Source organism: Strix aluco, chromosome 7 (genome assembly GCF_031877795.1).
Source record: "Strix aluco isolate bStrAlu1 chromosome 7, bStrAlu1.hap1, whole genome shotgun sequence".
NCBI classification, from domain to species: Eukaryota; Metazoa; Chordata; class Aves; order Strigiformes; family Strigidae; genus Strix; species Strix aluco.
The window spans coordinates 35,669,907-35,697,465 of record NC_133937.1 but is presented as its reverse complement, the minus strand read 5'-3'; the positions used below and the strand labels follow the sequence as shown (position 1 = coordinate 35,697,465).

At 38.4% G+C, this 27,559-nt stretch overlaps 1 protein-coding gene across 5 annotated transcripts in view; it reads right to left on the bottom strand.

Annotated features, from left to right (window-relative positions):
- Nucleotides 1–27,559, bottom strand: part of PLPP4 (phospholipid phosphatase 4) — a 63,989-nt gene that overhangs the window by 26,740 nt on the left and 9,690 nt on the right. For all 5 annotated transcript variants that reach the window (XM_074831415.1, XM_074831420.1, XM_074831419.1 and 2 more), the window contains 4 exons: nt 17,336–17,444; nt 12,923–13,013; nt 9,520–9,583; nt 7,860–7,984 (listed from right to left, as the gene is read on the bottom strand). In XM_074831415.1, the coding sequence (XP_074687516.1) occupies nt 7,860–7,984; nt 9,520–9,583; nt 12,923–13,013; nt 17,336–17,444 (389 nt within the window). The remainder of the gene's footprint in view (nt 1–7,859; nt 7,985–9,519; nt 9,584–12,922; nt 13,014–17,335; nt 17,445–27,559) is intronic.

Below are 27,559 nucleotides of genomic sequence, written 5' to 3'. Positions count from 1 at the left end.
CTATCCTCATTTATACAGATGAATTCTGGGTCAAAGACTCAGTTAAAATGCCATGGGTCAGGTCTTTCTCCCTCTGATTTAGAGGTCTGTACTCAAAACTCGGTATTACCAACTTGGAAAGATGGTCTGGATTCATATTTTAGGCCAAAATCTTCACACCCAAAAGCTTATGGAAATGAATTTCAGACAGCAATTGGAACAAGACTTGGATTTCTATTAATTTGTGCTTCTAAAACATGCTTTTCTTGAGAGCTGTTTTTCCTATCTTTTTGGTATGCCTCACTTTCCACCTCTTCATTCCCTAAACTGCTTACTAGTCTTCCTTCATCATACACACAAAGTATGCTCAGCTCCTTCTCCACCTGCAGATATCTACCTGCAGTCCTGGTGCAGTCTGCCAGCTGAGATAAAGATGACATTATCCCACTCTGCTCAGCGCTTGCCAGGCCACACCTGGAATACTCTGTTCAGTTTTGGTCCCCGCTATAAAAAAAAAAAAAAAGATGTGGACAGGCTGGAGAGGGTCCAGAGAAGGGCCACAAAGATGATCAAGGGGCTGGGCAGCCTGCCATGTGAGGAAAGGCTGAGTTAGAACTGGGTTTGTTCAGCCCTGAGAAGAGAAGGCTTAGGGGAGACCTTATCACCATGTTCCAGTATTTAAAGGCTGGCTACAAAGAACATGGAGACTCCCTTTTTACAGGGAGTCACATGGAAAAGATGAGGGGTAACGGGTACAAGTTACTCCTGGGGAGATTCTGATTGGACGCAAGAGGAAAATTTTTCACAATGAGAACAATCAGCCACTGGAATAATCTCCCCAGGGAAGTGGTGGATCCCCCAACATTGGACACTTTTAAGATTCAGCTGGATGGGGTGCTGGGCCATCTTGTCTAGACCATGCTTTTGCCAACAAAGGTTGGTCCAGATGATCCCTGAGGTCCCTTCCAACCTGGTATTCTATGATCCTATGATTCTATGGTAAATGTTGCTTTATATCAACTACCAGTCATACAAATAGTCTAACGGTATCCAGTAAAGTAGATAGGTGTTCATTCTTGGTCGAAGACTCCACCCACTAACTGCAAAACTGAAGTTTTTTCCATAACTATCCTTCAAAGGATCTTACATAAAATTATTTCTTGGCAGTAGTAATTAAAATTTTTGTAGCTGACAGTCTATTTTGATAAATAAATCAGAAAAAGTAAAACTCTACATAGGCTAGCCTTTCAAAGACTTCAGACCTAAGGAATGGAAAACTGGTTCAGTTTGTTTGCTCCACTTCTAAAATTGCTAGATTTTAAATGCGTCCTGAAATTAATTTCCCTGCTTTGCATTGTAGAGTGCCTTATGGGATTTTCAGAAGACTAGAGCATATATTGTGATAGCATTGATTTTACAGGGCACCTATTTGTCTTCAAACACTTGTTCTTCATAGCATATTCCACAAGTGGTGCTGACAGGAACCTCACAACTAAGCTTACCCTTACATAGGCAACTTAGAGCATGCACAATTACAGCACGCACTCTACATCACTTGCCAAGAAACATAGAAACAGGCTTTAAAAGAGAATATCAGCGATACTCTGACAGCTCCTATAGCATCATCTTGGTCCTTATATTAGCTAGAAATCAGATCTCTTTGCACCAGTCCCCACAAACAGTGTAAGAACCAAAGGAGACTGTAACTTCTCACGTCCTGCTGCTCATTCCAGCACACCATGCAACCCTCCCTCCTCCTCCTCGTTGTATCTAGTTCTACCACATAATTCTTTCAGACATCATCAGATGTCTTCCAATGTTTTCAATACCTGGCGAGTTCCACAGTACAGTAGCCCAAATAATTATCTCCTGAAGTCTTTATTAGCATACTTGGTGAGAAAAACAAGCAAATGTGCTACCAATGATATACATGAGTACAGAAAATGAAGTTAGCATGACAGCAAAAAATAAAAAATTATGCATCAAATTATTGGAACACACAGCAAACTGTAATATTAAACTGCAGCTTAATAGAGGACAATCAACTGACATGATGAATTCAGAGCAATCTGAAACGAGGCACCAAGCTCAGAAAAGAAATGTCCAATTAGATCAGAGAGAGGTATTTATCCTAGACTGAACTCACAAACCATACAATAACGAGCCTAATTTTAAGCTGCAGAAAAATCCTACTACGTAAGATGCTTAAAATTAATATAAGAACTTTTTTTAATTTGTCAGGAATCACATGTATATAGCAATGAACTGATTGTAAATGATACATAAGAAGGCTTTTCCACATTCAGTGTCTATGAATCTATGTGTGGACCTGAAAGACAAAGTCTGTTCCTGGACTGAATTCTGCAAGATTTCAGTGTACAGGACTTCCAAGCTAAACCGTCCAAAACCAGACAGAGGATAGCAGATATTCCCAAACTTCATACACAAACTCTGAACATTTTTTGCATATTGAGTGTTCAAGAGTTTAAGTGAGCTCTACTGTTCAAAACAAGGAAAAAAACCCAATCAACCAACCTGCAATATCTGATAGAACTAGTTTATATCTGTGACATTAGTAGGACCATAAAGTGAAAAGAGAATTTGCCCTTTTAGTTCTCCCCCTACTTACAGCCACCTGACTGGTGATACGGCAACATCACAGCTACCTTATACTGCTCATACACTTTTCTTCTCCTCTGCCTCTGTGTCATGACCACCACTTCCTCTAGCAGAATAATCGTAGTGTATCAGTTACAGATCTCCTGCAGTTCATTTGTTCCACTTGTAAACCTGTTGGATTTGAACATGCATCTTTTGCTGCTTCAATTAATGGAGTAAAAACACAGCGGGTTTTAAAACGAAAGTCAGCATAAGCTGAGGAGGCACTAGTGTGGTTCAAACAAGTCATCATTCTTTGTGAATGGAAGTTCTAACCAACTGCAATGGGTGACTTGCTGTGCATCATCCGTCCACTCCAGCATCCTTGTGATAGACAATTGCCAAGGATCTGGAAGACATTTTTCTATCTAACCAGAGACAGGCAAGAAATCAACTTAACTTTTTATATCTCCCACTCCTGGAAAGTAAAGGTTTCATCTCCTGTATAACGAAGGAATGGGCATGTTAATCACTTCATGTATTTTAAAACATTTCCTTGTGCTTAGGAAAAGAACTGAATTTTTCTTCAAATTCATTTTTTATCTGTTGCTTGCTGCTGCTTTTTGAATCTTGCTGTAAAGAGAGAAAAATGGTGAAGGGTCTTGTATCAGTCCATCAGCAGTTGCGTTATGTACTTTCCAGCACTGCAAGGAGTGATCTGAGGAAACAATACATTCTCACTCCTGCTGCACATCAGGAGGTTGAAGAAGGAAAACTATGTCCCCCCAGAAAAAAAATTAAAAAAAAATACAGCAAAGGACAGTTCCCATCATACTTCACCAAACACAAGAAAAAGTTTCTTCAGAAGCTCACCACAGAGATGGCTGAAGTCCTCCACTCCTTACTGTGGTCAGCACTTTCAGATGGTGTACCTGGCTTTTGGACATTCACAAACTCCCACTATTCTCAGGGCCATGTTTGAGAGAGACTTGTTTATTATTTGGATAACAAGCTTGCAAAGTACACCCAGAAGAAACCCTGAAGAGTATGTGTGCTTACTCCACACATCTTGAGAGGTTAGGATGCCATGAGGTATCTCCAAGGCAGGCTGCCTGAAGGCTCCCTGCAAGATAACTCTACAGAAGACACACAGGAAGGACACAGGCATGGGGAAGAAATGCTGTGTTTATGATCTTCATAAACACCATTCCTTCAATAAAGTATGGACATAGAGAAGCTGCACGGTATCTTCACAGGTAGTAAGTTTAAATATCATAAAATTGCCAATGGATTAATAAAACCATGGAAATACTAAATATGGAAAAAATAGACCTGTATTTTGGAAGCATTTTGGTCAGAATAGCTACATATAAACCTGGGACTCAGGAATACCTCTGAGCTACTGGATGCAGGCAGGAGTCTTGGCTCCCTACCCCCAAACATCGGTTTGCTCAAACAAGATATACTGGCAGTTCAACCAGAAAAAGAGGCAAAATATGCCACAAACAAACCAGAAGTTCTAGGCACTTCTTTCATCCAGTAGAACCTGCACTACTGGGTAAATTTCAATAGAGTCATTAAATGCTGGGTTGTGCTTGTGTATATTCTAAACTCAAGTTGTTGTTATAAAAAGTTATCAAGATGAGTCACCTAACTTCAACAGTCTTTCCAGTAAAAGGACAACAAAAGACAGAGCTAGGGGACAGCAAACTTGAACGAGGTATGCCAGCTCAAAGTACATTTTCAGCAGCCATTGCAGGTAGAATTCTGTTCCTCATTCAGAGAAGGTAGCACCAACAACCCTGTCTTCATGTGGGTCAACCTTCTGTTCTGATTTGGTACAAAATGCCTCAGTTGTTTCAGGCAACTATAGTTTGCACCTATCTGCAAATCAGTCTTTGGCTTTACAAAACAGTTTGTGCTCCCTACATTTTTCTAATTTGTATTACAGGCACTCCTTGGCACAGGGGGATGAAAGAGATGGTAATTTAAGCCAAGAAAATCATCTATGCTCTAATAAGGAGAACGCACTCTTCTTCAGGGTACAAGTTGACTCTCAAAGTGGAAGACAAGTAGTTCATAACATTTTTATTGAGTACGTAAGGTCAGGTCAGGCCATCTGGGGGTGTGAGTACTCTCACTCTTGTTATACATCCCTGCACTACATTCTTACAGTACAGCATTCACAGCACCACAGACTTTCTTTTTAAAGGCCTCATTTTCATGGATGAGGTTTTAGATCCTGGTATAACAAAGCTTTTGATTGACAGCCTGTCCAAGGAATGCTCTAAGAAAAACTGTTTTGAAGATGAAAAAGGCTCTTGACTGAAGCTTCTAACCTCTCTTTATGAGCTGCCTGGCAGCTTTTACTTGTGATTTATTTTCTTCGTGTGTTCAAGTGAAGTAGAAAATACCAAGTGGTAGTGGGCCACTTGTAACTATCATTCCAAGGGAGGTACTATAGTTTATGTCAACTCTCATCCTCCCCACTTACATTTCAGCAGCCATGAAAATAGAAAAAAAAAAAAACAAACCAAATAGTAACAGAAACAAAAAAACTTTTTTTAGTGCTGCTTCACTAATTCCACAATAAAGAGAGAAAGGATGACAGAAATCTGAAGAATGGAATTCCTTCATTTTACCTTATGCTGAAGGAAGGGAAAAAAGAGCCAAGAAAAAATCTTGGACTGAGTTCATGGAAGGAAAATTTGCAATTACCTACATGTTAAGAAGGCAGGAAGAACAGCTTCTTAAAAATGAGATAAGAGAATAATTTTTCACAGGGAGCAGGAGGTAAAGGAGCTATAGTTCATACATTACACAATACAAAATACTGAAAACGTAGAATTACAGCAAAATATCCAAACATGAATTACTATATCCTCAACATTATCATTGCTTCATATGTCCAGGAAGATAGTATAATGTCATGTTTCCCATATTTTTTGCTTTTCACTCTTCAATCTAGTGGGGGATGAAGTAACAGCAAGAATAAATGTATTATCACAGATATAAACTATTCTTGAGAAAATAATACTAACAATCCTGGTTATCTAAATAGTTTTGCTACACAGAGGAGCAGAGGTTAGCATTGTAAGATTATCAAATACGTACTGATTTTGAGCTTCAAAACACACAGTCTTGTCAGAGACTTAGATATTATAACATCAGGCTTCAAACTAAGTACCTCAAGCAGCTGCAGAATTGCCTCACTCTTGCATACACTTACCAAGAGATAAAAATTACTGCATATAGAACATCTTTTCATTCTTATCACATTGTAATAAAAGGCTTTGTAGTAAGAAATATAGTCAACTCAGCCACATGCTAGTATTGTATTAGCGATGGAGAAAGCTGTTCTGATCATTTTGATCTAGACACAATGGGCCATCATTCTGCTCCAACTGAATTTTGTGTGAGCTGCAGTAACATAACTCAGTGTTTATAAAACTAATACCAGTTAAAATTAAAACCCCAATATGCATTCTATGGCTGCCCCACTGGCACAGGGACAAAGCACTTCGCTGTGTGACGAGCAGTCTCGTTAGAGAACCAGTATGTGTGCCAGAGCTTAGCAGAGCATGCTACACATACAGTGTTTCTAGTCTGTGCAAAAACAAAAGCACGTTGGGTGTCTTCTGCAACTCACACTTTGCAGACTCAGGGTAAACTGTTGCATTTTAGTAAATGAAAGTGACCAACTATAACACTTGCTGAGTGCTAATCTGTAAATTCTAGTACATGAGTGTATACATGCACTTATTTTAAGCCTTTGTTGTTATACATTGATGAAATAATTGCAATCCTCTTGGTTAAGTAAGTGTGACAATCAGATCTGAAGGCAGACTACAAATAGCAATAAATACCACTTGTTCTAAACACCATACGATATATTCTGCTATTGTCTCTTTAATGTAATTGAAGCTTAATTTGAGACAACTAAATTGGTTTATTTCTTAGGACTATAAAGCTTACGACATATCCACAAACATCTACTACTCCCTTATCTGTTTCTGGGACTCAAACAAGAAAAAGGGAACAAGATCAGCTCAGAATTTATTCATCTCATTACCCAACTTGTTTGCAACATATAATTCTGCACAATTAGACAATTTGAAGTTATTACTTTAAAAAAGATCAGAAAAACAAATTCCAGAGCTATGACTTACTGGTACTCAATTGGTAGTTCTCAGAAACAGAACAGCACAAGGCAACAAACAATACCAGTCAAAAAAAAAAAAACCAAAATCAAAAAAGCTCACAGCAATCAAATTATTTTACAGATGAAAATGTTTTATTAGACAATTGACATAAAACACTCTAGAAGTCAGCTCCTCAAGACAGAGAAAGGAACCTTTGTAAACATCTGATTTAATACAACTAATTAAATCAGACATAACGAGTTTTCATAAAGCCACCTAACGTCTGCCAGGATACAGCATAAGCTAGGAGTAGCTGATCAAACTATCAGACCTAGACCGAGGACCACCTCAAAGCCAAACAGAGTGACAAGTGACTGTGCTGTCCTAGGAGCAGACAAGAAAGCACAGAAACTCCTAACTGTGCCAAATTTACCTCTGTTTTCTGCCCACCTGCTCCTCTAAATAAGATACTATTGATACACCTGTAGCCCCCATTACACACTACTACTGTGTTACCACACTGACAGAACAGTCAGGATGTTCTTCCTGTTCTCCTCTGCTTGCTTGAGCTGGGAACAGAGCTACCATTTACTCCTGGCTGTGCCCAGGGCAGTAGACATCTGAACATTCTACCCCTTCCACCCTCAAGCACACAACCTCCCATGAAGAAACCTTAATGATAAAAGTAGTTGAACTGTCTTTGCAACTTGAACTTTGCTTTAATAGATCTAGTACTTGAAAGATATTAACTAGATCTTGCCAAAGCTATGCAGGTCAAACATGCTTTGTCACATTTCATGCTTCAATGGAATATAACAAAATAAATATTTACTATATAGACAAAGGTTATATACAGAAGTCTGCATTAGGGAACAGATACCCCCTCAGAACCACACTCTTCTTTAACCTTGAATCGTGCTTCACTCAACTGACAGTTCTGCTATGGTACTCAGTGATAAGGAAGGGTCACAGGCTCACAACTTTATTTCCAGAAGGAAATTTCTGGGAGTGGTGACCTAAGACAAAAGTCCAGGCCCCTCCAGCAAAAATCAGGTTCATGATCTAACAAAAAAAGAGCAATTCCAAAACATAAATAGGACAGCTTTTTACAAAAGAGGAACTGCACTTAAATGAACTTACAGGAAGAGTGGATACTCGGAAAGCTTTTTCTGCCTTCAGACACCAGATCTGGATCACCTGTGCAGTGCATTTCAGAGTTCATTACTCCATCTGGAAAGCAGCGGTAAAAGAAATCGGGACGCGGTCTACAAAAAACACCATGGATATTAAAAATATAAAAGCTGTAGTAACAAATAAACCTCAAAGTGATTATTACATTTACTGCTTTATTACATACAGAGTTCGTTCCCTTCTGCCTTAACACAGCAACAGAAATCATAGAATCATTTAGGTTGTAAAAGGCCCTTAAGATCATTGAGAACAGTAAATCCAACACTGACAAGTCCACCACTAAACCGTGTGCCCCAATTCAAGATCACTTTATTTGCTGGCAGGCGCTCTCAGGGAAGCTTCCAGTGCAGCATGCAAGTGGGAGTTGTCTCTGAAAACAAACATGCAGGGTTACTCTAGCCTAGAGCAACCAATCTTGCACAGCGCTTCCAGTGACAGAGCAAAGCAGCGTCGCCACCCCACAAAGCTGCACAAGCCTTGCCAACACATCTAGAGAACAGGACTACAACTTGGGCTACAAAACAACTACCAAATTCTAATACCAGCCTTGATGCTGACTCTCTAACTGCATTGAACAAACCTCCGAGTTTCTTTTGACCCTGCTCTGAGCTGAATGATAGCGCGTAGGTTTGACTGGTGTCATACTGATCCTGAGCTAATAAACCATGTAGAGAAGCAAGGTGAATGACCACAGATTCAGAGGCAAGCTGACAGAGCAACTAGTTGGCTGGGAGCGCAGGCAAAATGAGCTCATGTCTGCCTGAAGAAGATGGTGCAGACATTCTTAATTATATTTCAAAAGCACTCTTAAAATAAAAGTGCCAAGTTCTATTATTGTCAGGGCATCAGTACTGTAGCAGGAAGGGTTCATCAGCAACCAAGCAGAAATACTGCTTCCTCAGTGCTGCAAAACAGGTGAACAACAAACGCAGCACTGGACTCTATTAAATAATGGCTATGAATTCAAGTCAAATATGTATTTTTCCGATGAAATTATTCAAAATTTTGGTAAGAGTCAAAAAATACCTAAAAAAAATTTATTTTCCAGAGTTTTGGGTGCTACTATTTTTCTAAGCCCTTCATTCAGATTTATGCTTCCCTAAAAAAATGGCTTACCTAGGAGTCCACTTACTGCTTAGCTCCAAGGTTTGTTCTGCCATGGATCTTGTTACTTGGAAATACCTCATTCAGTAACATGCTTCACACAAAGCACAGGCACTGGGTTTTACAGAGACTCAGTTGATTCCTATTTAATGAGACTAGTGGCACTGGCATCTGAACTCCCACATGCTGTGACTCTTCCCTTCTGTGTTGCCAATTTAATGAACGGGTTTCAGCTCACACCTTTCTTTCATACTCCTTGTTTGCCTGGATCCACCAACCGGTCAAACAAATAACAAAACACAAGGGCACAGATTCCTACCACAGCTGGATGTCACACAATGAAGTTGTACTACACCTGCACCAGGGAAAGGACAGCTTCACAAGGGACTGCTCTAATTCAGTGTGCAGCAGCAGCTATCTTTTTACTAAGATGTATTGTATTTGTCAATCTGTCTTCATTTCTCTTAACAGTTAAAGCTATAATTTATAACATGACAAGACTTACCTTCCCACTATTAATTTAATAGTATTTGTGCAGACGCCATTCAGAGCTAGAGCCAAGGAAACAGCTACAAAACAGAATGAACAAACAGAACAATAACCTAAATACCAAGCTATAAATTGCAGCATTACAGCATTTGATTTACAGACTGAAACCTTTACTGGACTGAAAACTGAATGATCTTTGCAGCCTACTGGTTTTTTTTCTTATTACCCAGACTAAGGACAGACCAAAGAGCATCATAATAATCACGACTGACTTTGTTCTGCTTTTACTCTTGAGAAATCTGATTTCCTTATGCAAAGCCAGTCTTCCTATCATGCCACAGGTATAAATCATCAAATGGAAACAATTATTAGAGAATCAAGTACTGTGTTTACCAGTTTTAGAATTTATTAGATGAAAATCTTACACTCTTTGGGTCAAGCAGAATTCCTGCACAGACATATACGTAAGATATATATATGCATGTATGTGTGTTTATGTTATGTGTGTATATATATGTATATGTATGATGCAATCAAGCAGTCCACTTTGAGGCTCAAGAATTGCCTCTTGGTGAAAACTACAATTGGATGATTTTCTTATTTTTCTTTCAAAAGGATGTGGACATTTTGACTAAAAATGTTGACATTTTCCCCTTACATTTGCTCCTGGGATTAACCAATTTTCCTAGTTAAACTGGAGTAATAAACAGGAACTGCCACAGTAGATATGTCCAAATCATCTTTTTCATTTGTACTTGCATGCCAAGTCCCTCGACTTTCCGAAGAACCTCATCTAAAGCCTGTGGAGATCTCTGCCTTGATTTCAGTGGCACATGGATCCAGTGCATACACTCCTTTCAGATTAAAACTGACTTAATGTTGCAGTCCACACCATAGCTCCCTGTTACAACGTAAGAGCCACTGAATTTTATTTGCCATCAGAAAAAAACCTATCAGGCAAATCTCCAATTTCCAGCAGAATAGTTACAGTAATATAACTTTTGATTGTGACAGCTACACGAGCTATTTTCTCATTGGACTACTGCCCCAGATGCTGCACTTCAGCAGCACTCATCCTGTCTACATAAAATCTTTGCCTGAGGATATTATAGATCATAAAAACGTGTGTGTTATAGGATCTATTTTTCTTTAAGTTGAAAAAAAGAGGTCCTCCATCAAAGGAAAAAAAGGGTTTTCTCAGACTATAGCAATACCTGCCAGCAAAAATAAAAGAACAAGTCAATCCTAGAGACACTGATATTGTTCAAAACTGTCTTCCACTTTCAACACCTATGTCCACAGTGACCACTCAATCCCATGCTCTCTTTTTCCTGTCAATTGTTTTCTCTCCGTTATTTATGGTGATTGCATGGTGAGGTGAAATTTCCTAGAAAGTCAAATGCATGTGAACAGCAATGTCACAGCAGTACATTCTCCTTTTTAAAAATGGGACATGTAGAAATATCGGCTTTCTGAGACATGCGGTAAAGTTTACTCTTTTCATTGAGCTTTGTCCTGACTGTTCATTGCATATGTGACTGAACCTTGCTTTCACTGGTGCATATTCCTTACAACAGCAATCCAAGTATCAAATGACACTGTGAATGTAAGCTGATAAACAAACTGCATTTGCTCTCATTTTGTTCCCCTTAGGAAAGACTCAGACTGCCCACCAAAAGTCACGTAATCTAGTCAGTAGAGAGATGTAGGCACTTCCAGGGGAAGGACTAAGAGCACCTACATTAGGAAGCTAACTACTCCTTACCCTAGATGCACTGAATCACCTTCTTTATATTAATGGCTATGTGAGGGGCAAAGCATTTTCACATCCTTTTAACTTTTGATCTCTTCTAAGTATGATGCCTAAAGAAATTCACCTTTTGGGGGACTTCCCGATCATTCATTATGAACATTATGTGCCAGATCTCAGCAAATAAGCAAAGCTCTACCACAGTTACCATCACCAGACACATTAACGTACTGAATCATATTAATGTACAGTACACTTGAACATAAATAAGCCACAAGAAGTTCCACACTTATGGTGCATACTGAACAGGGATACCCTGCAGAACAGAATATCGAGGCTGGGGTTTCCTTAAAGTCTGAGCAGCAAGGAGAATATTGGGGAAGCTGGCAAGTTTTCTCCTGGGAATCATAACAGAAGTCAAGAACAGCAGAAATAATGTCTCTCTAGAACAAAAAGGTGAGAATAAGTGATGGAGAAACCAATCCAAAGCTCCTTTCCTTCTTAAACAACAGAAAGTGAAACTCCGAAGTGTGACTGTATGCATTTTATGAATCAAAGTTATTTCTATTGAATGGACTTGTCAGTAAAGTATCACTATAAGACATTTCAGAACTTACTACAAATGACTGGCAGCAGCCAAAGCAAAACTAGGATCTTCTCACACTTGCGTTAGAGCAACTGGAGAAAGAACAAGCTGGGAATCCAGCCTTGTCTAAAAAAAATTTTCAAAGGCAGATACATAGTGCCATTTACATCCTATATAGCTAAGGCAAGGCTTAGAATCAGTTTGACTTTATGATCTAAGGGCCAATAAATTAAAGTGTAAATTAGCCAGTAAAACAGAATTTCAGAATTAGGCATATTTCAAACATACTGCCAACAAAACCATTTTCAGTTCTTAGTGCTTCAAAGTATCCTCTGCCAGTGAAAGTGCTTTAGTCAATTTTGGTCTCTGGCAACATCTATGTAAAAAGGATCTGGGCATACATCACTAAAAGACTTCAAAAGATAGGCACAGCCAGAATTAGCTGGAACATTTTAAGACTTACCATCCACATTGTCTCCTCCTCTGCTCGAGGTTGCTGCCTAAAACTATAATTAGACTTCACCCATAGCACAGCCATAGCAGTTCACAGTCCAGGATTAAGTGCACATCTAACTCCACTGGCAGTTTAAGATGAAACATCAGCTTATGATCAGAAAAGCTGAGCCATGAGCACGGATTTTGGAATAGGGAACAGTAAACTCCAAGAGAAGGTCAGAGGAAACAATGAGAGGAGTAATTTCCTACACTGAGCAGCTGTGTCTCACAGGACTTTCCAGTCAAACCCTTAATTTAGAACAGCTTCAGGTACAAGTAAGAGGTAAGTAATAGACTGGCTGTGACAGGAAAATATACATCTGAACAGTCTCTCACATGGTCTTGGCTTTGCTGATTGAATTCTGGCCCTTGCTAGCTAGTCTGTGGAATTAACACACAGAATTTGTACATTTAGAGATATACATAAAACCAAAGGCTTTTGTGAGATGGCTTGCAACTATAACTGCGCTGAAAACCACTGTAATGGACTGTAACGGAGACGGGTTTTCTTCAAGGTTTAGACTACAATTGGAATCGACCTCTGAGAGCTATCACACATTCTCCATCTTGAAGTATGACATACATTACCTAAGAAAGCCTCTTTAATTTCAGTCTTGTCTGTTCGCCGGATTATTTTCACCACAAATATGACTGCTAGTGGCGTAAGAAAGGAAATTGCCTGTAAGAGATAACAAATATCATGTGTGAGAGCATCAATTCCTTTTCAGTCCAACTGATTAATAATTAGTTCCAGTTAGCTCCATTTAAACTGGAAGGCTGAATGATCTTTATCAAACTCCTGACCTTAAGCAAAGAGGGATGATTTGTCTTTGCAACTACAGGGCAACGAATACATTAACATTGTAACACAATTGTGGGTTATAATTGATTTGTAATTGCCTAGAGCTGCATTTAAAATGTCAGCTTCATAAATGAAAAAGCAACAGTCTATAAGGTTCACAAAATTCATACGCTGATCCATACAGATCTTGTGTATTTTTTCCACACACAGCATTGCTCCACAAGGCCACCCATCCAGGCTATGCTCTCAGTAAGACCCTATTCAACATAACAGACTGCAGGACCAACTTCCTGACATTTTAAAATGCTCTTTATTTTATTTTTTGTTTTCTTTTTTGTTTTCTTTTTAACAGTCATTCTTGAATGCATTGAGAAGATCATGTCTTTATGATTCTTCTGTTTACAAGTGTTTGGATGTGAACTCCTTGATTTTGTTCAAAACCAGAAAAACAACACCTGAACCCTTACAAGTATACTCATTGGTTAAGCAGAACCATAATCTTTTATTGTCAGTGCTGTAGGACAGGATTCTTCCTACAAGGAACCTGAAATAGCATCTGCACATCAATGCACACACTTGTTTTTCATGAACAGCATCCCCATTATCATAGAGCAATTTGGACTGTGGTGGATGATTCACTGTAAACATGCCAGTTATCTGAAAAGCATCCTACTTTGTGCAGTGTCTGCATACTGCAGTCTGTCCTCCCAGAGCAGGTATTTATTGTCTTTCGCCAGAGAAAAATATCAGTTTCTCCCAAGCACAATACCAGGGAGTTTTTCATTAGTAGCTTGCCATGGAAACTATGATTTTGTTCCCAACTGGTCCTTCCATCATCCCTTCTGTCTCAGACCTTTAACTGCAGAGGTAAAAGGCAACTTATGGGCAAGGTAGTCTATCTATGCTTCTTGCTGGTTCCAGCCTGTTAACCAATTAGCTTCTGGAATCTACTAACCTCTTCACAATCACATTTGTTCAAAACCAAATCAAGGTCTTTCAAAAACATTTATTCTCTTGAAGAAAAGTGAAAAGGACCATTTTTTTCTTTTTTTAAACAAGGTGAAAATTAACCTGTATATGGCACATGGGGCACCAGGGCTTAAGTAAGATTATGCTATCTTTACTGAGGCTGAACAGTGCCTTACTTCTTAAACAGCCCCACTGAAATAAGAAACAGACAGGACAGACATGTTATGACAAAAGATGTGTGACTCTCTTCTTTTTATAATACAAATTAATCCCAGTCCTCATATCATGCTTTTAGAATATCTGAGTAGAGAACGTGAAAATGCACTATATTTGTTATTTTGGTAGGGTATCTTGGACCAGATTTCCCTCACCTGCATCTGCAAAATATTATCTTACTCAGTGAGCCATACAGATTAAAACACAGTCTGGAGTCTGCCCCCCTTTTTTATATTTAGAAAGGCGTGCATCAGGTCATGTGCAAAAAGATTCACCATTTCCACTTAAAACTCCCTTCTGTCTACAGTGTGTGTGAAATTCAAGTGAGGATGCCAGTGCCATATTACTACCACAGAAATGTTCACTTCTCTCTATCCTCAGCATTAGTTTAATTTCTGCTTTTAGAGACAAAGAGTGAAATTTAAAAAAAAGGTTAAAGCAAAACTTAGAATTATTAGTTTCATTCTAAAAAGAATTGCCACCAGGAAACAAAAGAAGAAAGATATCTACATTCCATTGTTGAAGAACATATAGAAATACAGCCAGGCTGACAAGCTTATAGTGGTGGTTTAATGGAGTTAGAAATCTTTTGAACAAGCAGGAGCAGCAGAAAATATCAGCAAAGGATAGAATTCAAGTGGCAGCTTGTTCCAAACCACTTTACAATCAATCTTCAGAAATCTGGTAAAACTGCAGATTTCCTCATATTTCACAAGCATATGGACTTTTGAGAGAGATAAAGAACTATTCATGTTTGCAGTACATTGCTGTTCCTTACACAAAAGCATTGGCTGGAAGGTCTTTTTTATTCTGCAGCAAAATGCACAAATACAGAAAGTTTGGCTTGCTAATGATGCCTTTTTCTTTATTTTGCAAAAAGATTCTCTATGGCTCATATCCATAACAGATTTGGCAACAGTCTAATGAGCAACACTCTCCTCAGATGCATCTCAGTAATGTTTTCTTTTCCAGCAGTGAAATATTCCAACATTGCCTTGCTTTTGTGAAACATGGACGAAATCTCTCTCGTTCATTATTCATCCTGGCAAGCCACAGATATGCTAAAGTTATAGGGACTCCCACGTACTTCCATGATGCATTCAAGAGAAGTTGACAGTACCTCACACTTTCCAAGAAAAGGAATATCCACTGAGAGAGAGCCAGAACAAGGCTCAGGTCTTTCTAGCCCTTGTGGCTTGCTTGCTACCCACACAGAAGTCAGCTTCGTTGAATTTGGATCTGTGTTTGGAGTATTCACAACATTTCTCTTGAATTCAAATCTCTCAGCATTTAAAATAATCCAGCAGTTCATAAAGTCTTAGAGATTGCTTTCTGGTAAACCATAGCCATATACTTCAGAGTACAACACTAGTGGTAAGAAATTCTTTACATAATGAAAGCTTGTGATCAATGCTAGAGTTGGATTTTTCTTCTTTTTGATTAAAGAAGAAAAAACATTTAGAAATTATATACGTTTCTTAATTTAAAAAGCTGTTCACTGAGTCACCGAGATGTCAGTGGTCTGAGCCAGAAAGAGAACACAGACTATACAAACATTATGGACTCAGAGGTGTCTGGAAGTTCCATGTGCCATGAGGTATACCAAAAGCTGGCTCTATGGGAAGTGGTTAACAGGAAAATGTACTACACATATCCCAGCACTGTGCTTCCCAGTGGCTAGTGCCTAGAGAACAGAGGATGGACTAGTAATTACCCCAACTGGTTTCAAAAATAGTTTCACCACTGCAGCAAAACTCTGTACAATGATTCACTACTGGTTCTTGAACCTTTCAGTTATAAACACAGATCAGAGAAAGCATGTAGCAAGGTAATGCTCAGCCTAAGGAAAAATGACAGAATTTACAGAACGGGTTGTTGGGCGTTGGAGTGGGCTGCCTGGGGGGGTGGTGGGGTCCCCATCCCTGGAGGTGTTTAAGAGTAGGGTTGATAGGGATGTGGTATAGTTGGGAACTGTAATGTTAGGTTAATGGTTGGACTGGATGATCTTCAAGGTCTTTTCCAACCTAGACGATTCTGTGATTCTGTGAATAACTCAGTCTTTCCCAGCACAACAATTTAATGTTTGGTTGGGGGGGGGGGGTGTTGTGTGTGTGTATTTTTACACAGCTGTCTTCCATTTCAGGAAAAACAGGCCTTAATCTGAAAAGTAAAATCCTGGCTTCACTGAAGACACAGAAGAAGATGCTTTGACATAACGATACTAGGATTTGACCTCATCTGCCATGCTCACTCCTGGAAAATCTCCACTTTGACTGATGAAGCTTTTGCAAAGACTGACCTACTTATTTTAATAGCCTGAACTATGACCATAATTTCTTAGCATTTCTGTAGCAGTCTATCTTTATTGCACTCTTATATATGTAGATTATTACAATTGTTAATCATTGCTAGTGAAGGTTATCAAAACCATGAATTTTGATAACCACACAAACCATCAAAATCAGACAGCCAATCTGCATGTCAACATGAGCTGTGCTGGAGAGAGCCAGAGCGGTGACAGCAGAGCAGCTCTATGATATATTTAGTATGTTTGTTGACAGAAGCTAAAACAAAGGTTTTTATCTACATGAAAAAAAAAAAAAAAAAGCATTTGGAGGCAAATGTCTCAGTGCCTAACATGCCAAAAACAAATCGGATTTAAAAATTAAAGCACTTAACCTAATAAGAGCATGGCAAGGTTTTGTCATGTCACCTAACCAGCTAATTCAAAAAGCTTCTCTAATAATTTCTCTAGCATCGCTCTAAGTTAACACTAGCTTAAATCCTAAACTGTAAAATCAACATTCATAAATTCAGTCACCTGGTAACGCTGCTTTTTACAAACACCCTATGAATTCCTACAGTTTGTCGTTTTGGACATCCCTAGTTTGGAAAACAATTGTCATTAGAATTAAAGGAACACCCTGTACTTCTGAACGATTTCCTACTGCTTACCAAATGAATGTGTACTTAGTTTACAGCCATCAAACGACCAATAAACCTTTAGTACTTACAAACATAAGACGCGTAGGTATGTTGTCTGATTGCACCAAAGGATTTTTATACAACCAGATCTCTTCTGGCTGGATAACCCGCTGGAATGGATCCAAAAATTCTGTAAAACTGAAAATAACAATTAAAGATACAATTTTTTCACAATTTGAAATGATGACTGAAAAACCCAGAAGAGCCCTGCTGATTTAAAGCTTCTCACAAAATTAATTATGGTATAACATGCATGAATTATCCTTATAATACATTGCTATCCCACCTCACTGCTTTTTAGTAATACAACCTTCATAAATATACCCTTAGGAAAATGACTTCTAATAGTCTATATGCTACAACTTTATTCTCCACAGTAAAGCTTATGGAACTTTTATAAACCGTAATTTTATTTTTTTGTGGGAAAAGTGTGCAAAGAATATTGTGGGGTTAGAAAAAAAATCACATAGCAGATGTTTTACACTGAACAAACTATATACCAGATATTGAATACAAAATGTGTCTTTCAAATGTCAAGATTCAGACTTTGAAGTATGACAGTTGTATTTGCAGGATCACAAAGCAGGGAGAAAGAAGCAGCCCAGACAATTCCTTCTACTGATAGAAAGAACAGATAACTTTAGGGAATATCTCCAAAAGAGACTTACTCCTAAAACAGGATGAGCTCAAAGAAACGCTTTTTTTCTTTTTTCAGATTGCCAGTATTTTATCTGGCTGTCAAGCTTAAGAATAGTCTAGCTCTACCAGAAATGTCTCATTCTACCAAAACTGTTTCAATTTCATTCTCATGTCATTTGGCTCTCTTAAAAAACAAACAAACCAAAATAAAACAACAAACCAACCAACCAAACCCCACAGTTTTGTAATTACAGTATTTTGAAATGAAGAGCATCAAAATTAAATGTTGAGGTTAAAGTTTTATATAGAAAATAAATTATTTGTGTGGGTATCTCTTGTCCAGCACTGAAAGAGGAAGCAGGAATTGCGATCTTTGACTGCAGTAAGAAGTTTCAAAAGGTTTTTAGGACTACATAAATTGTCTCTCTTCATTTAAGGCATACTCTTTTTTTCCACCGAGTTCTTCACTGGCTTTTAACTCTTTTTAGCTTTGAAGTCATATCAGACTTCCTGGGAAGTTTTGCCTTTACTGTACTCATTTCAGGACTAGTTTACTAGCACTGAAAGAATGGCTGCTGAGAGAAGACACAGGGACCAGTTTTCTGCAGGCTGGTCTTATCTAATAAGCCCACAGAGCCAGAACACAGAGGTGTAGTGGCCCAAAGTTTTTTTTACTGTAAATTTCCCAAAGCCAAGGGCTTTAAAACCATCCAAAACCATGTTTTATACAAGTAACAGCTACAACAATTGACTTTGTAATAGAAAAAGCTCAAAGCAATCTGTAAAGCAGAGTAAAATTAAACCATATATATGCAACTCTCCCCTGTGAAGACAAGTCCTCAAATCTAGCCAGGTCAGCAATTTCCTAAATAACAACAAGCCTTATCCAGTCTTCTGGGTCTTAGGAAATCCTTCTTTTTATCCCATGTGAGGATTGACCAGCTGTTCTTCATTTTCTCACTGTAGTCTACAATCTCTGCATTAGCTAGTCTCCCACGTTCCCAGCACCTGCTACTACTGACCCCCTTTACCTGAGCACACTCACACTCCCACTAGGTAGAAGGTACAAAACTCTGTCTACTCCAGAGAGCCCAACTGACCTCTACTTTCTAAAGGAAAACAATGAAATCTGAGGACCAAACAAGTCAAACACAGTCTTGTCACTTGTACTGATAGTTATGCTTCCCTTACTGATCTACGTGGACAACCAGATTCTTCTGGAAACTTAAGGAGTCTGGTATTGTAAGGAGAGTATTTACTATTATAGTCAGCTTCTTCAAATCCAGGGTCTGACCCTGCTCTCCAAAGAAGGTGCAAAGTGAATTTCAGAATTGTCAAAACACTTTGTTTCAGTGTTTTCAAAATGAAAACTTAAATCTTTTTTAAGTTTAGGAAATAATGGCTTGTGTAAGACATGAAAGAGGGAAATATTTCTGAAGAAGATAATTTCCAGGAAATAAAACACCTCATATATGAAAAATTCATTTTATATATTTTCTCTTCAGCTAGAAAAATAAAGGTTGGTTTCTAGACAATGCAAGCAACTTTGTTTTCAAATTTCAACTGAGAGTCCTAAAGTATATTATTTTTATTTTCAGTCTTTAAAGATATTGACAGAAGCTAGAAGCAATTAACTGCTGGTTGAAAGGGTTCAGCTGCCAAGTAGAGTCACAGGCCTGGGTAAGGCATCAAACATGTGTCACCTGGGAGAGCTGAATAGCAAAGTTCACAGCTATCCAGGACTTAACATTTGTTATGAAGATGTATACAGGAACCATGGCCAGGACGTACTTCACCACTGTCATCTAAACGTAAATAAATAGATAAGCACATGCATGTCTGGGCATACAAGAAGTTAAAGAAGCCAGCTGAGTTTCAATGACTACATTTTTCAGCCAGTCATGTCTTTTCTGACATACTCCCTCAGGTATTTGCTAGTTAGACTGTTCTGAGGCAGTTTTCAAAGCACTGGGACTGAAGGATACGCCAAGGAATGCCTTGAAGCAAAGACACATTCTTTGATGTATCTAGGCCTTGAAGCATTTCTAGTAACGCAAAAAGCAAATAATACACATTTATGTTTCAGAGTGATCACAGTATATCCGTGCAACACTGCACTTTTGGAAAACGTGTCACATTAGACCAGAGATTTAATTAAGTTGACATGGAGACATTTGATATTATGAGCAAATGCCAACAGAGTTAAAGGTTTGGGGCTCTTGTTCTTTTGTTTCCTGTCTGCTTGTGATGTAAAAAAACTAAGATTAAAGTATAGTTGTTTAAATCTGAGAAATAAATAAAAATCAAATTCACAGTTCTGACAGGAATCATGCTATGACACCACAAATATGTGCTATGTTGTAAGATTTAACTTCTTTAAGAGCAAAATAACATGTGCTAAAGAGATTAAACTAAAATAACACAAATAGTATCTGATTCCAGTTGAGGACTGATTTTCTGATTAGTATATACTTGCTATCTGTACAATTCTAAAGAAAGATTTATTATAATTATTATTTTATTTAATAACAGCAGTTTTGTATCCACTACATATTAAATCTGATTATGTATCCATTTCTTCCTCTGACTTGTGTTCTGAATGTCTTCCAAGAACAGTGCTCAAATATGCTGAAACACAATGCAAAAAACCCCAAAAATTTAATTGCTGAAACCACGTAAAATAATTTCAAAATCACTACTGAAGGAGGAAAAAAAATAGATGTAGAAGGCAGCAGATCTTGTCTGTGTGAACAATACAAAAACACAAAGTAAACAGTTAAAGGAAAGTGACTATATAAAAAGAAATCACTTTTTTTTCATCTTCAGAAAGAGCTCAGCTGCTAATTAAATTTTTATGCCAAGACTCATAAGAGAACAATTCTCTTCTTTTTTTGAAGCATCACCAATGGGCAACTGGATACGAGATTTCACAAGCTTGAAGGCAATTCCCTTTGTACTCTATTAAACAATCATGAGGACATACTGGTTTCTAAGCTGCCTGACACTTAGTGATTTATGTTCCTTCATCCTAACCAAAAGTACAGTCTATTACTATTCATAAGCCAGCACAAGCTTGTTTAAATGCCTAGATGTTATTAGAAATGAATGTAGTCCTTGGATAAAGAAAACTGGTTTCTAGAAATTTTCTATTATGCCTGAAAATACATGCTCAGTCATATAATGTCCCCTGGTAGCAGGTGGGCAACTTAGAAAGCTTACTTCGTATTAGTACATGAAATTTTACTATTAGCTTTTTGGCCTTACATTTTCTGCATGTTTACATATTCATCCAACATTGTGAACAGTTTATCAAGTAAGACTTTGAACACTTCAGCCTGATAACATATATGTAAGGCATAAAAGGACCTCCATGAGCTTCAAGAACCTTTAACTGTGACTTTCAAGGCAACCTAATGGAAACAGGAGCCCTAATTTCTTTAAAAACATCAGTGCCCAAAAACAGGTGCCCAAGTGGCTTGTAGTTGCTTTGGACATCCCAACATTACTGCCTACAACCCCACACTAAAGAAAAATGTTGTCATTTTCTGAGGACACAAGCGCTTCCAGGTTACAATAACTTCATTTCCATTTAACGGCATGTAGCCCGTTAAGATAATTTCTATGCAAGAACCATATCACAGACTGATCAAGGTAAAAGTGTACAGTAGTTTTGTGACAATATGGACTAATAATGGGGTTTTTTTAATGAAACTATTCAATGGTAGTGAATCAAACACTGTATAAATATCTCACAGAGTCTTTGCCCTGTGCTTCCACAATGGTTTTCATCTCCCATAAGTAACAGCAGGGTATTGTTTAGCACCTCATCTTATTGTTTCAAACACTGCTTACAGTAGCTACCATTCCCTGGCATTTAGCAGGGATGAAATCAAGAAGCAGTGACATTTGGCAGTTGCTAAGATCAGAGAAAGAGTAATAAGCATTGGCAAAGTTGGTAAGGTGAAAACCTTGAAATGTTAGAGTAGAAAAGTATGTTACCAACCTAGCAACAAGAACAGGACAGGAAAAGGATAGATGGGCCTAACATCAGGATTGTATTGTTGTATCCTGTTAGAGCAAGACAATGACTAGTGTGAAATCACCTCAGAAGTACTTACTAGTGTTACAAGGACTGCCACTGGCCAACAGCTCCATTTTCAGAGAGTAACAATATGAAATCACACATAGGCTTTGGTCCTGGCAATCTTGGAGACTTAAATATCTGCTTCGTCAGAAGAGTTAGACGGTTAGAGACTGCTTCCTGGGTTTAAGGATCAACTAAAGGATGTACAAGGGGGTTTTTTGCCTTTTGCCTTGTCTCATGCAGACAAGGCTTGTCCCAAGTAACAAGTGACAATAACGAAGAGAGGACACAGAAGACCGTATGGCATGACAAAAGTACCAGAAGAGAATGAACATGAACTTGTAACTGCAATACTCAGTCTTTCATACCAGATGCCTAATGACCAACTCTCCTCTTTTCTAAGCTTCATCTGTTGATAAGCAGATCTGATGCTAAAATGGCTTTACATGCAATTCCTCATTGGAACAAGTAATGAAGAGATAGCAGGTGTTCATAAACCCTTCTTATAAATCACCTCTGAGGTCTTGTGGAAAAAAGTTTGGCTCTAACCACCTCTTGCTGACGGCAGAACTGTGTGAGCAAACTCACCACTACCTCTCCCACAGAAACATATTAGCTGCGACTGTGCTATTGGAACTCCATTGTGAACTTTCTTACATGGATATTTCCTTGAGTATTCCCCAAATTAGGTCTCAAATCTAGTAGTAAAAGCTTTTATAGTGTATCTGCTATGTTAAATTGTGCCATCATTTGTCCTAACACTAAAACTGCATAGCTGTGAGCAGCACCAGGGATGCTGAAGTTGGTAGGGCTCTGTGTAGGCTGGCCTAATTACAGAGTATATACACAATACATAACTCTGTGAGAGATTCTCACACAACAGATTCGCAGCGCCAACATTTTCAATGAAGAGCCATAAAGTAGAAGACATTATAGGGCAGAACAGCTGTGAAGATAAGAAAATTATGTTCTGAAAGACAGAATTTGCATTAGGAGTTTCCAACAAGTGACCTAGGCTAAACAGAAAGAGCCCAGTAGGCTGGGCACGTTGCACTGAACGCTGCTTAGTCACATTGCCTTTGCTCACATTTGAATCCAAGACTTCAACTTATCCATTCTGCAACATACTAACAGTGGGTAAAGCATTCCTGTCATGTTATTTGATATACCTGGAAAGAATAACTTATTCTCATGCCATGAGAAAACCCAGTCTTGTTTATTCCCGATAGGCAATTTTAAGGAAAAAAATGCTACATTTTAGTGGTTATCTTAGGAACTCCTGCAAAGACAGACAAAATATGAAAAGCTTGAAATGGTCTGTGGCTGGAATGCAAAATTAACAGAACTGAAGCAGACAGGATAATGATGAGGTGAGATAAGAAACAATGCCTGTGGTTTATCACTGTCATTCTGCTCACCACAGTCGGAGTTCAGTTTTTGAAAAGCTGCTGTCTACGCTTATTAGCATGATGAGATAGTTTTGTGTTAGCTCAGAGGTTAGCACAAGGAAAGAGATCTGAGCCATTTAATTTCTAAAGTAATTTGGGAAATCCACAGTTTCTCAGCCATGAAGAAGGGCATTATGAATTGGGGTACAAAAAATATGACCAAGGCCCAATTATTAATGATGAACTTCAGTTTCACCAAGGAAGAAGCTGACATAAATTAAAAGTTTAACATCAATACTATAAACTTTAGTTTTGATAGAAAGAGAAACTTTCCCTATAGTTAAGGCACAACACTGGGTATCAAGAGATTTGATGCTTTCTGCCACTGTTTTCCAAGGCAAGGTAGGGCAATTCATTCCAGCAAGAAGTGTCAGCATCAGAGCAAGACTCCTAATGCTGTACTTTGGTCATTAGCTGACCTGGTATTCACATATGCCAAGTATGCACTGCTGACAAGCATTCAAGTAGGAAAGCAACAGCTTTAACCACCATGGAAATCAAAAGTAAAATGTTAAATTCTAAAATATGTTAGAATTTATATTGCAATAGATATTGACTGCATAAGAAGCATGTACATGAGAACAGAAATTAATGTTTTATTGGTTCTTCACAGGCTTTGATGGAAACGTGTTATTACTACCATCATCTTGTAACTGCACTAAAACCAATTCATTAAGTAATTTACATTTGCACTAAGAGGTACAGAAGCAGCTGTACCAATAAATTATCTCTACTTTTTTAACAGCTAAAAACTTGTATTTCCCAATGCAATGCCAGGCAGTGTAGACACCTACCACTTCTGATTAACAATCTATAATCCTAATATGGAGCTTTATTGGGTTTGAGTGTCCTGCAGGATACAGGGTACTTAATATTCACCAGGAACACCCTACAAAGATAATTCAGAAGCTGTTTTTATTGCTACGGCAATGAGCAGATCTGATGCCTCTCTTCATTTGCAGTAACCTTCTGTTTGTAGGCGCAAGTATTTACGAAGACTGAGAGGAGTACTGGCAGAAAGCAAATGTTAAGAAAAATGTTGCAGGAGGCTTCTTTCATTCAGTCCCTATTCAGTGCTCAATACGGCTCTGGGAATAGTGCAAGTTGATAGCATTTTTTAAATTTCTGTATTTTTGAGAAGCTAGAAATGAAGCCTTCATACCACTTCCTGATAACATTTGATATTCCAATCTGAATGTACACAGCTTTCCCCACTTTCAATTTTGTGGGTGCACTTGTGTCAGGAGGAGCCAAAAGTCAATGAAATTAAATCCTGGGGCTGATAAGGACAAAGAGTGGGGGCAATATTTTTGGTTTTTTATTTAATGTCACTGGCAAGTAGAGAACTGGTTCTCAGGGGTAGGTTTGGCTTCAGATGAGTCAGTATCACTTGCTGTAAACTATTTCTGAATATTTTAAATTAGCTAGCAATTGCAGTGTGACATTTAATTAGCACATATGCCCACATTAGCCCTTCAGATATATGAGAAATCATTTTGATCAAGAAGAGATTGAAAATAAATTCTGATGCAATTTTAAAAATATACATATTACCATAGCTGTCATATTTCCCAGATGTGGTGAAAAAAGAGAGTTTCCAGTATTTTATTCAGTCTTACTAACAGGTTTCCCAGATTTGTCTCGTGTATCCACAGATTCAATAGATATATATTGGGGATGACTTCTTCTAAAGATGAACAGCCACCCTCTTTACTCTCCTCCTTATGTACTATTACTGGGCCAACAAAGCCAACCATGACGTGAGACAGGTTCTTCAACCAGAACGTGTCTAACTAGATAGAGTCTGTGCCAGTCAGTGTCTCTGAATGATTTCTGAGCCACTGGACCCTTCTGTGATACAGCATCTGGGGTATTTATAAAGGCTTCACCAGCTGTGCCTGAGATTAGGCTCAAGTCTGCTACAGCATGTGACATGAGTCACGTGTACCCCCACTGAATATACATACGAACAGAAACAGGTTAAAACCAGACCCAACCCCTCTGTTCAAATTTTCTCTTCCTTGTTTGGCCCAAATTCAAGAAACAATATGAATTAAATGAATCAGCAAGGAGGCAACAGCTGGGAAGCCTGGGCTCAGTTAAAAGCTCAGATCTTGAACTAACAATATAGGTTCACAACAGGAGTCCTGTAGCTTATGAAATAATATATAAATGATATGTAAACGTTCTCAGACTACCTAATATGAAATAGTGAACGAGCAATCTTTTCACAATGCTGAAAAAAGAGACTAGCCTGGAGTTTTAGAACCTAATGTTAGTTTCTTTAGTACCTAAATTACACTTCTACTGCTTTCTCAATCCCTGGCACTTGAACTCTCTCTGGGTAAACTGTTTTCTTCCTGTGACATTATTTCAGTTGTACTAAACCTAAGAGAAAAGGGAAAGGATTATCTGAGCATACATGAACAGCAATTGTTGAGCAAATGAACATGCAATTAACGTAGCCAGCCAGTTTTTCTTGTGCGCCTGAAAGAATCCAAAAACTTCCAATCCATACATTCTCCTTGCTCATGGGCTGAGCACTTTGAATGCAAGTAGCACTAAATGTCGCTGAGTATCATTATTGCCAGTATGAAGTGATTGAATCTAGAAAACTCCCATTCAATGGGAATAAAAATGGTTATCCAGGCATTAAACTACTTAACTGGCTTAGATACAACCTTTTCACCATCATTTCTCTTCCTTAGAGAAGCAGAATATTTGGAAATGAGCAAAGTGAAAGGAGGAAAGAGGGGACAGTTGGTCATGCTGCATTGCAGCTTTGAAGAGAAGAGCAGGAGACAAGAGTGGCTATACTGAAGCAGAAAAAAACTACTGCAAAATTAGTCAAATTGACATATTTTGGCTCGTTTTACATTTTTAAAAGTTCCTTTGACCTACTATTGAAAGCCATCTTTGCATCTTTTGCTTTCTTGGCAGTAGAATATAAAATAAACCATTCTGAAACAAAAACATATTTGTTTTGGCATTTAGCTCCTCCTGAGGTGAAAATGCAGTTCAGTTCTTGTGATCCCAGCTCACATGGAGCAGTGGCACACTTCAAGCATGAGGCAAGCAGGTCAGGGCTGCTACTAATTATGTCAGTGTACAGTACTTAAGGCAATCCAGTACAGCTGCACTACGGTTACACAGATAATCAACAGTGGCAGTCTTACTGAAACAACAGATACCAGCAAAGTGAAAGCTATTCGTTAACATTTTCATTGCATTATCTCTCTTTTTAGCTAATAAAAAGCATGATTTATGGTATTAATTGTTGCCTCTATGCTCTGTTTTTATTAAATATACCCTATGATGCAAGCTATTTCACAAAAGCCATTTTAATGTGTGGTTTGGGGAGAAGGGAGTAGAGGGAAAAAAATCATCAGTATATGAACACTGATGTAGCTGTTAGAAGTTTCAAAGCTGGCAGCAGTACATTATTCTAAAGTGAAAAACAGAATTCATATTACAGGCTTAAATCACCAAAGCACTTATCTGAATAATGAACCAAAACACACTACACAGTCAAAATTTTGCTTTTGATGTTTTTTAATTCTTGTTTTTATTACATCTCAACCTGTTCTCAGCCAAACAACTCTCCACAGTCCCTTGGACAACTATCATAGCAATTTGATAGAGCCAAGTAGTCTGATAAAGTTTCTTCTGTTTTCATACCTGCATGCCACACTCCTATTGACTACAGGTTTGGACCTGAAATGAAAGTCAAGGATTAAACTCGCAAAGATGCTGAGTTTCTCTTAGCAACCAAAGCTTTCCCTCTCCATTATTTCTGTCCCTCCATCACTCCTTCTCCAAAATTCCCTTTGTAGCTCACTGGTACTTCAATGCTGCTCACTCCTGTCCCTCCTGCAACAGCTCTTTAAGATCTTGCTTGGAACAAGGTTTAATCAGTTGGAAGTGACAGCTTGGCCCTAGCAGCTTATTCAGGAGCAATCTTTGAAACATGCCAATACGTTTCTCCATGCTGCAGGACCTCATCTCCGATCAGCCACTGCCCCGCCCCCAATCTCTTCAAAAGCCCCATTTCAAAAACCTACTACTGCTACACAAGAAATTTT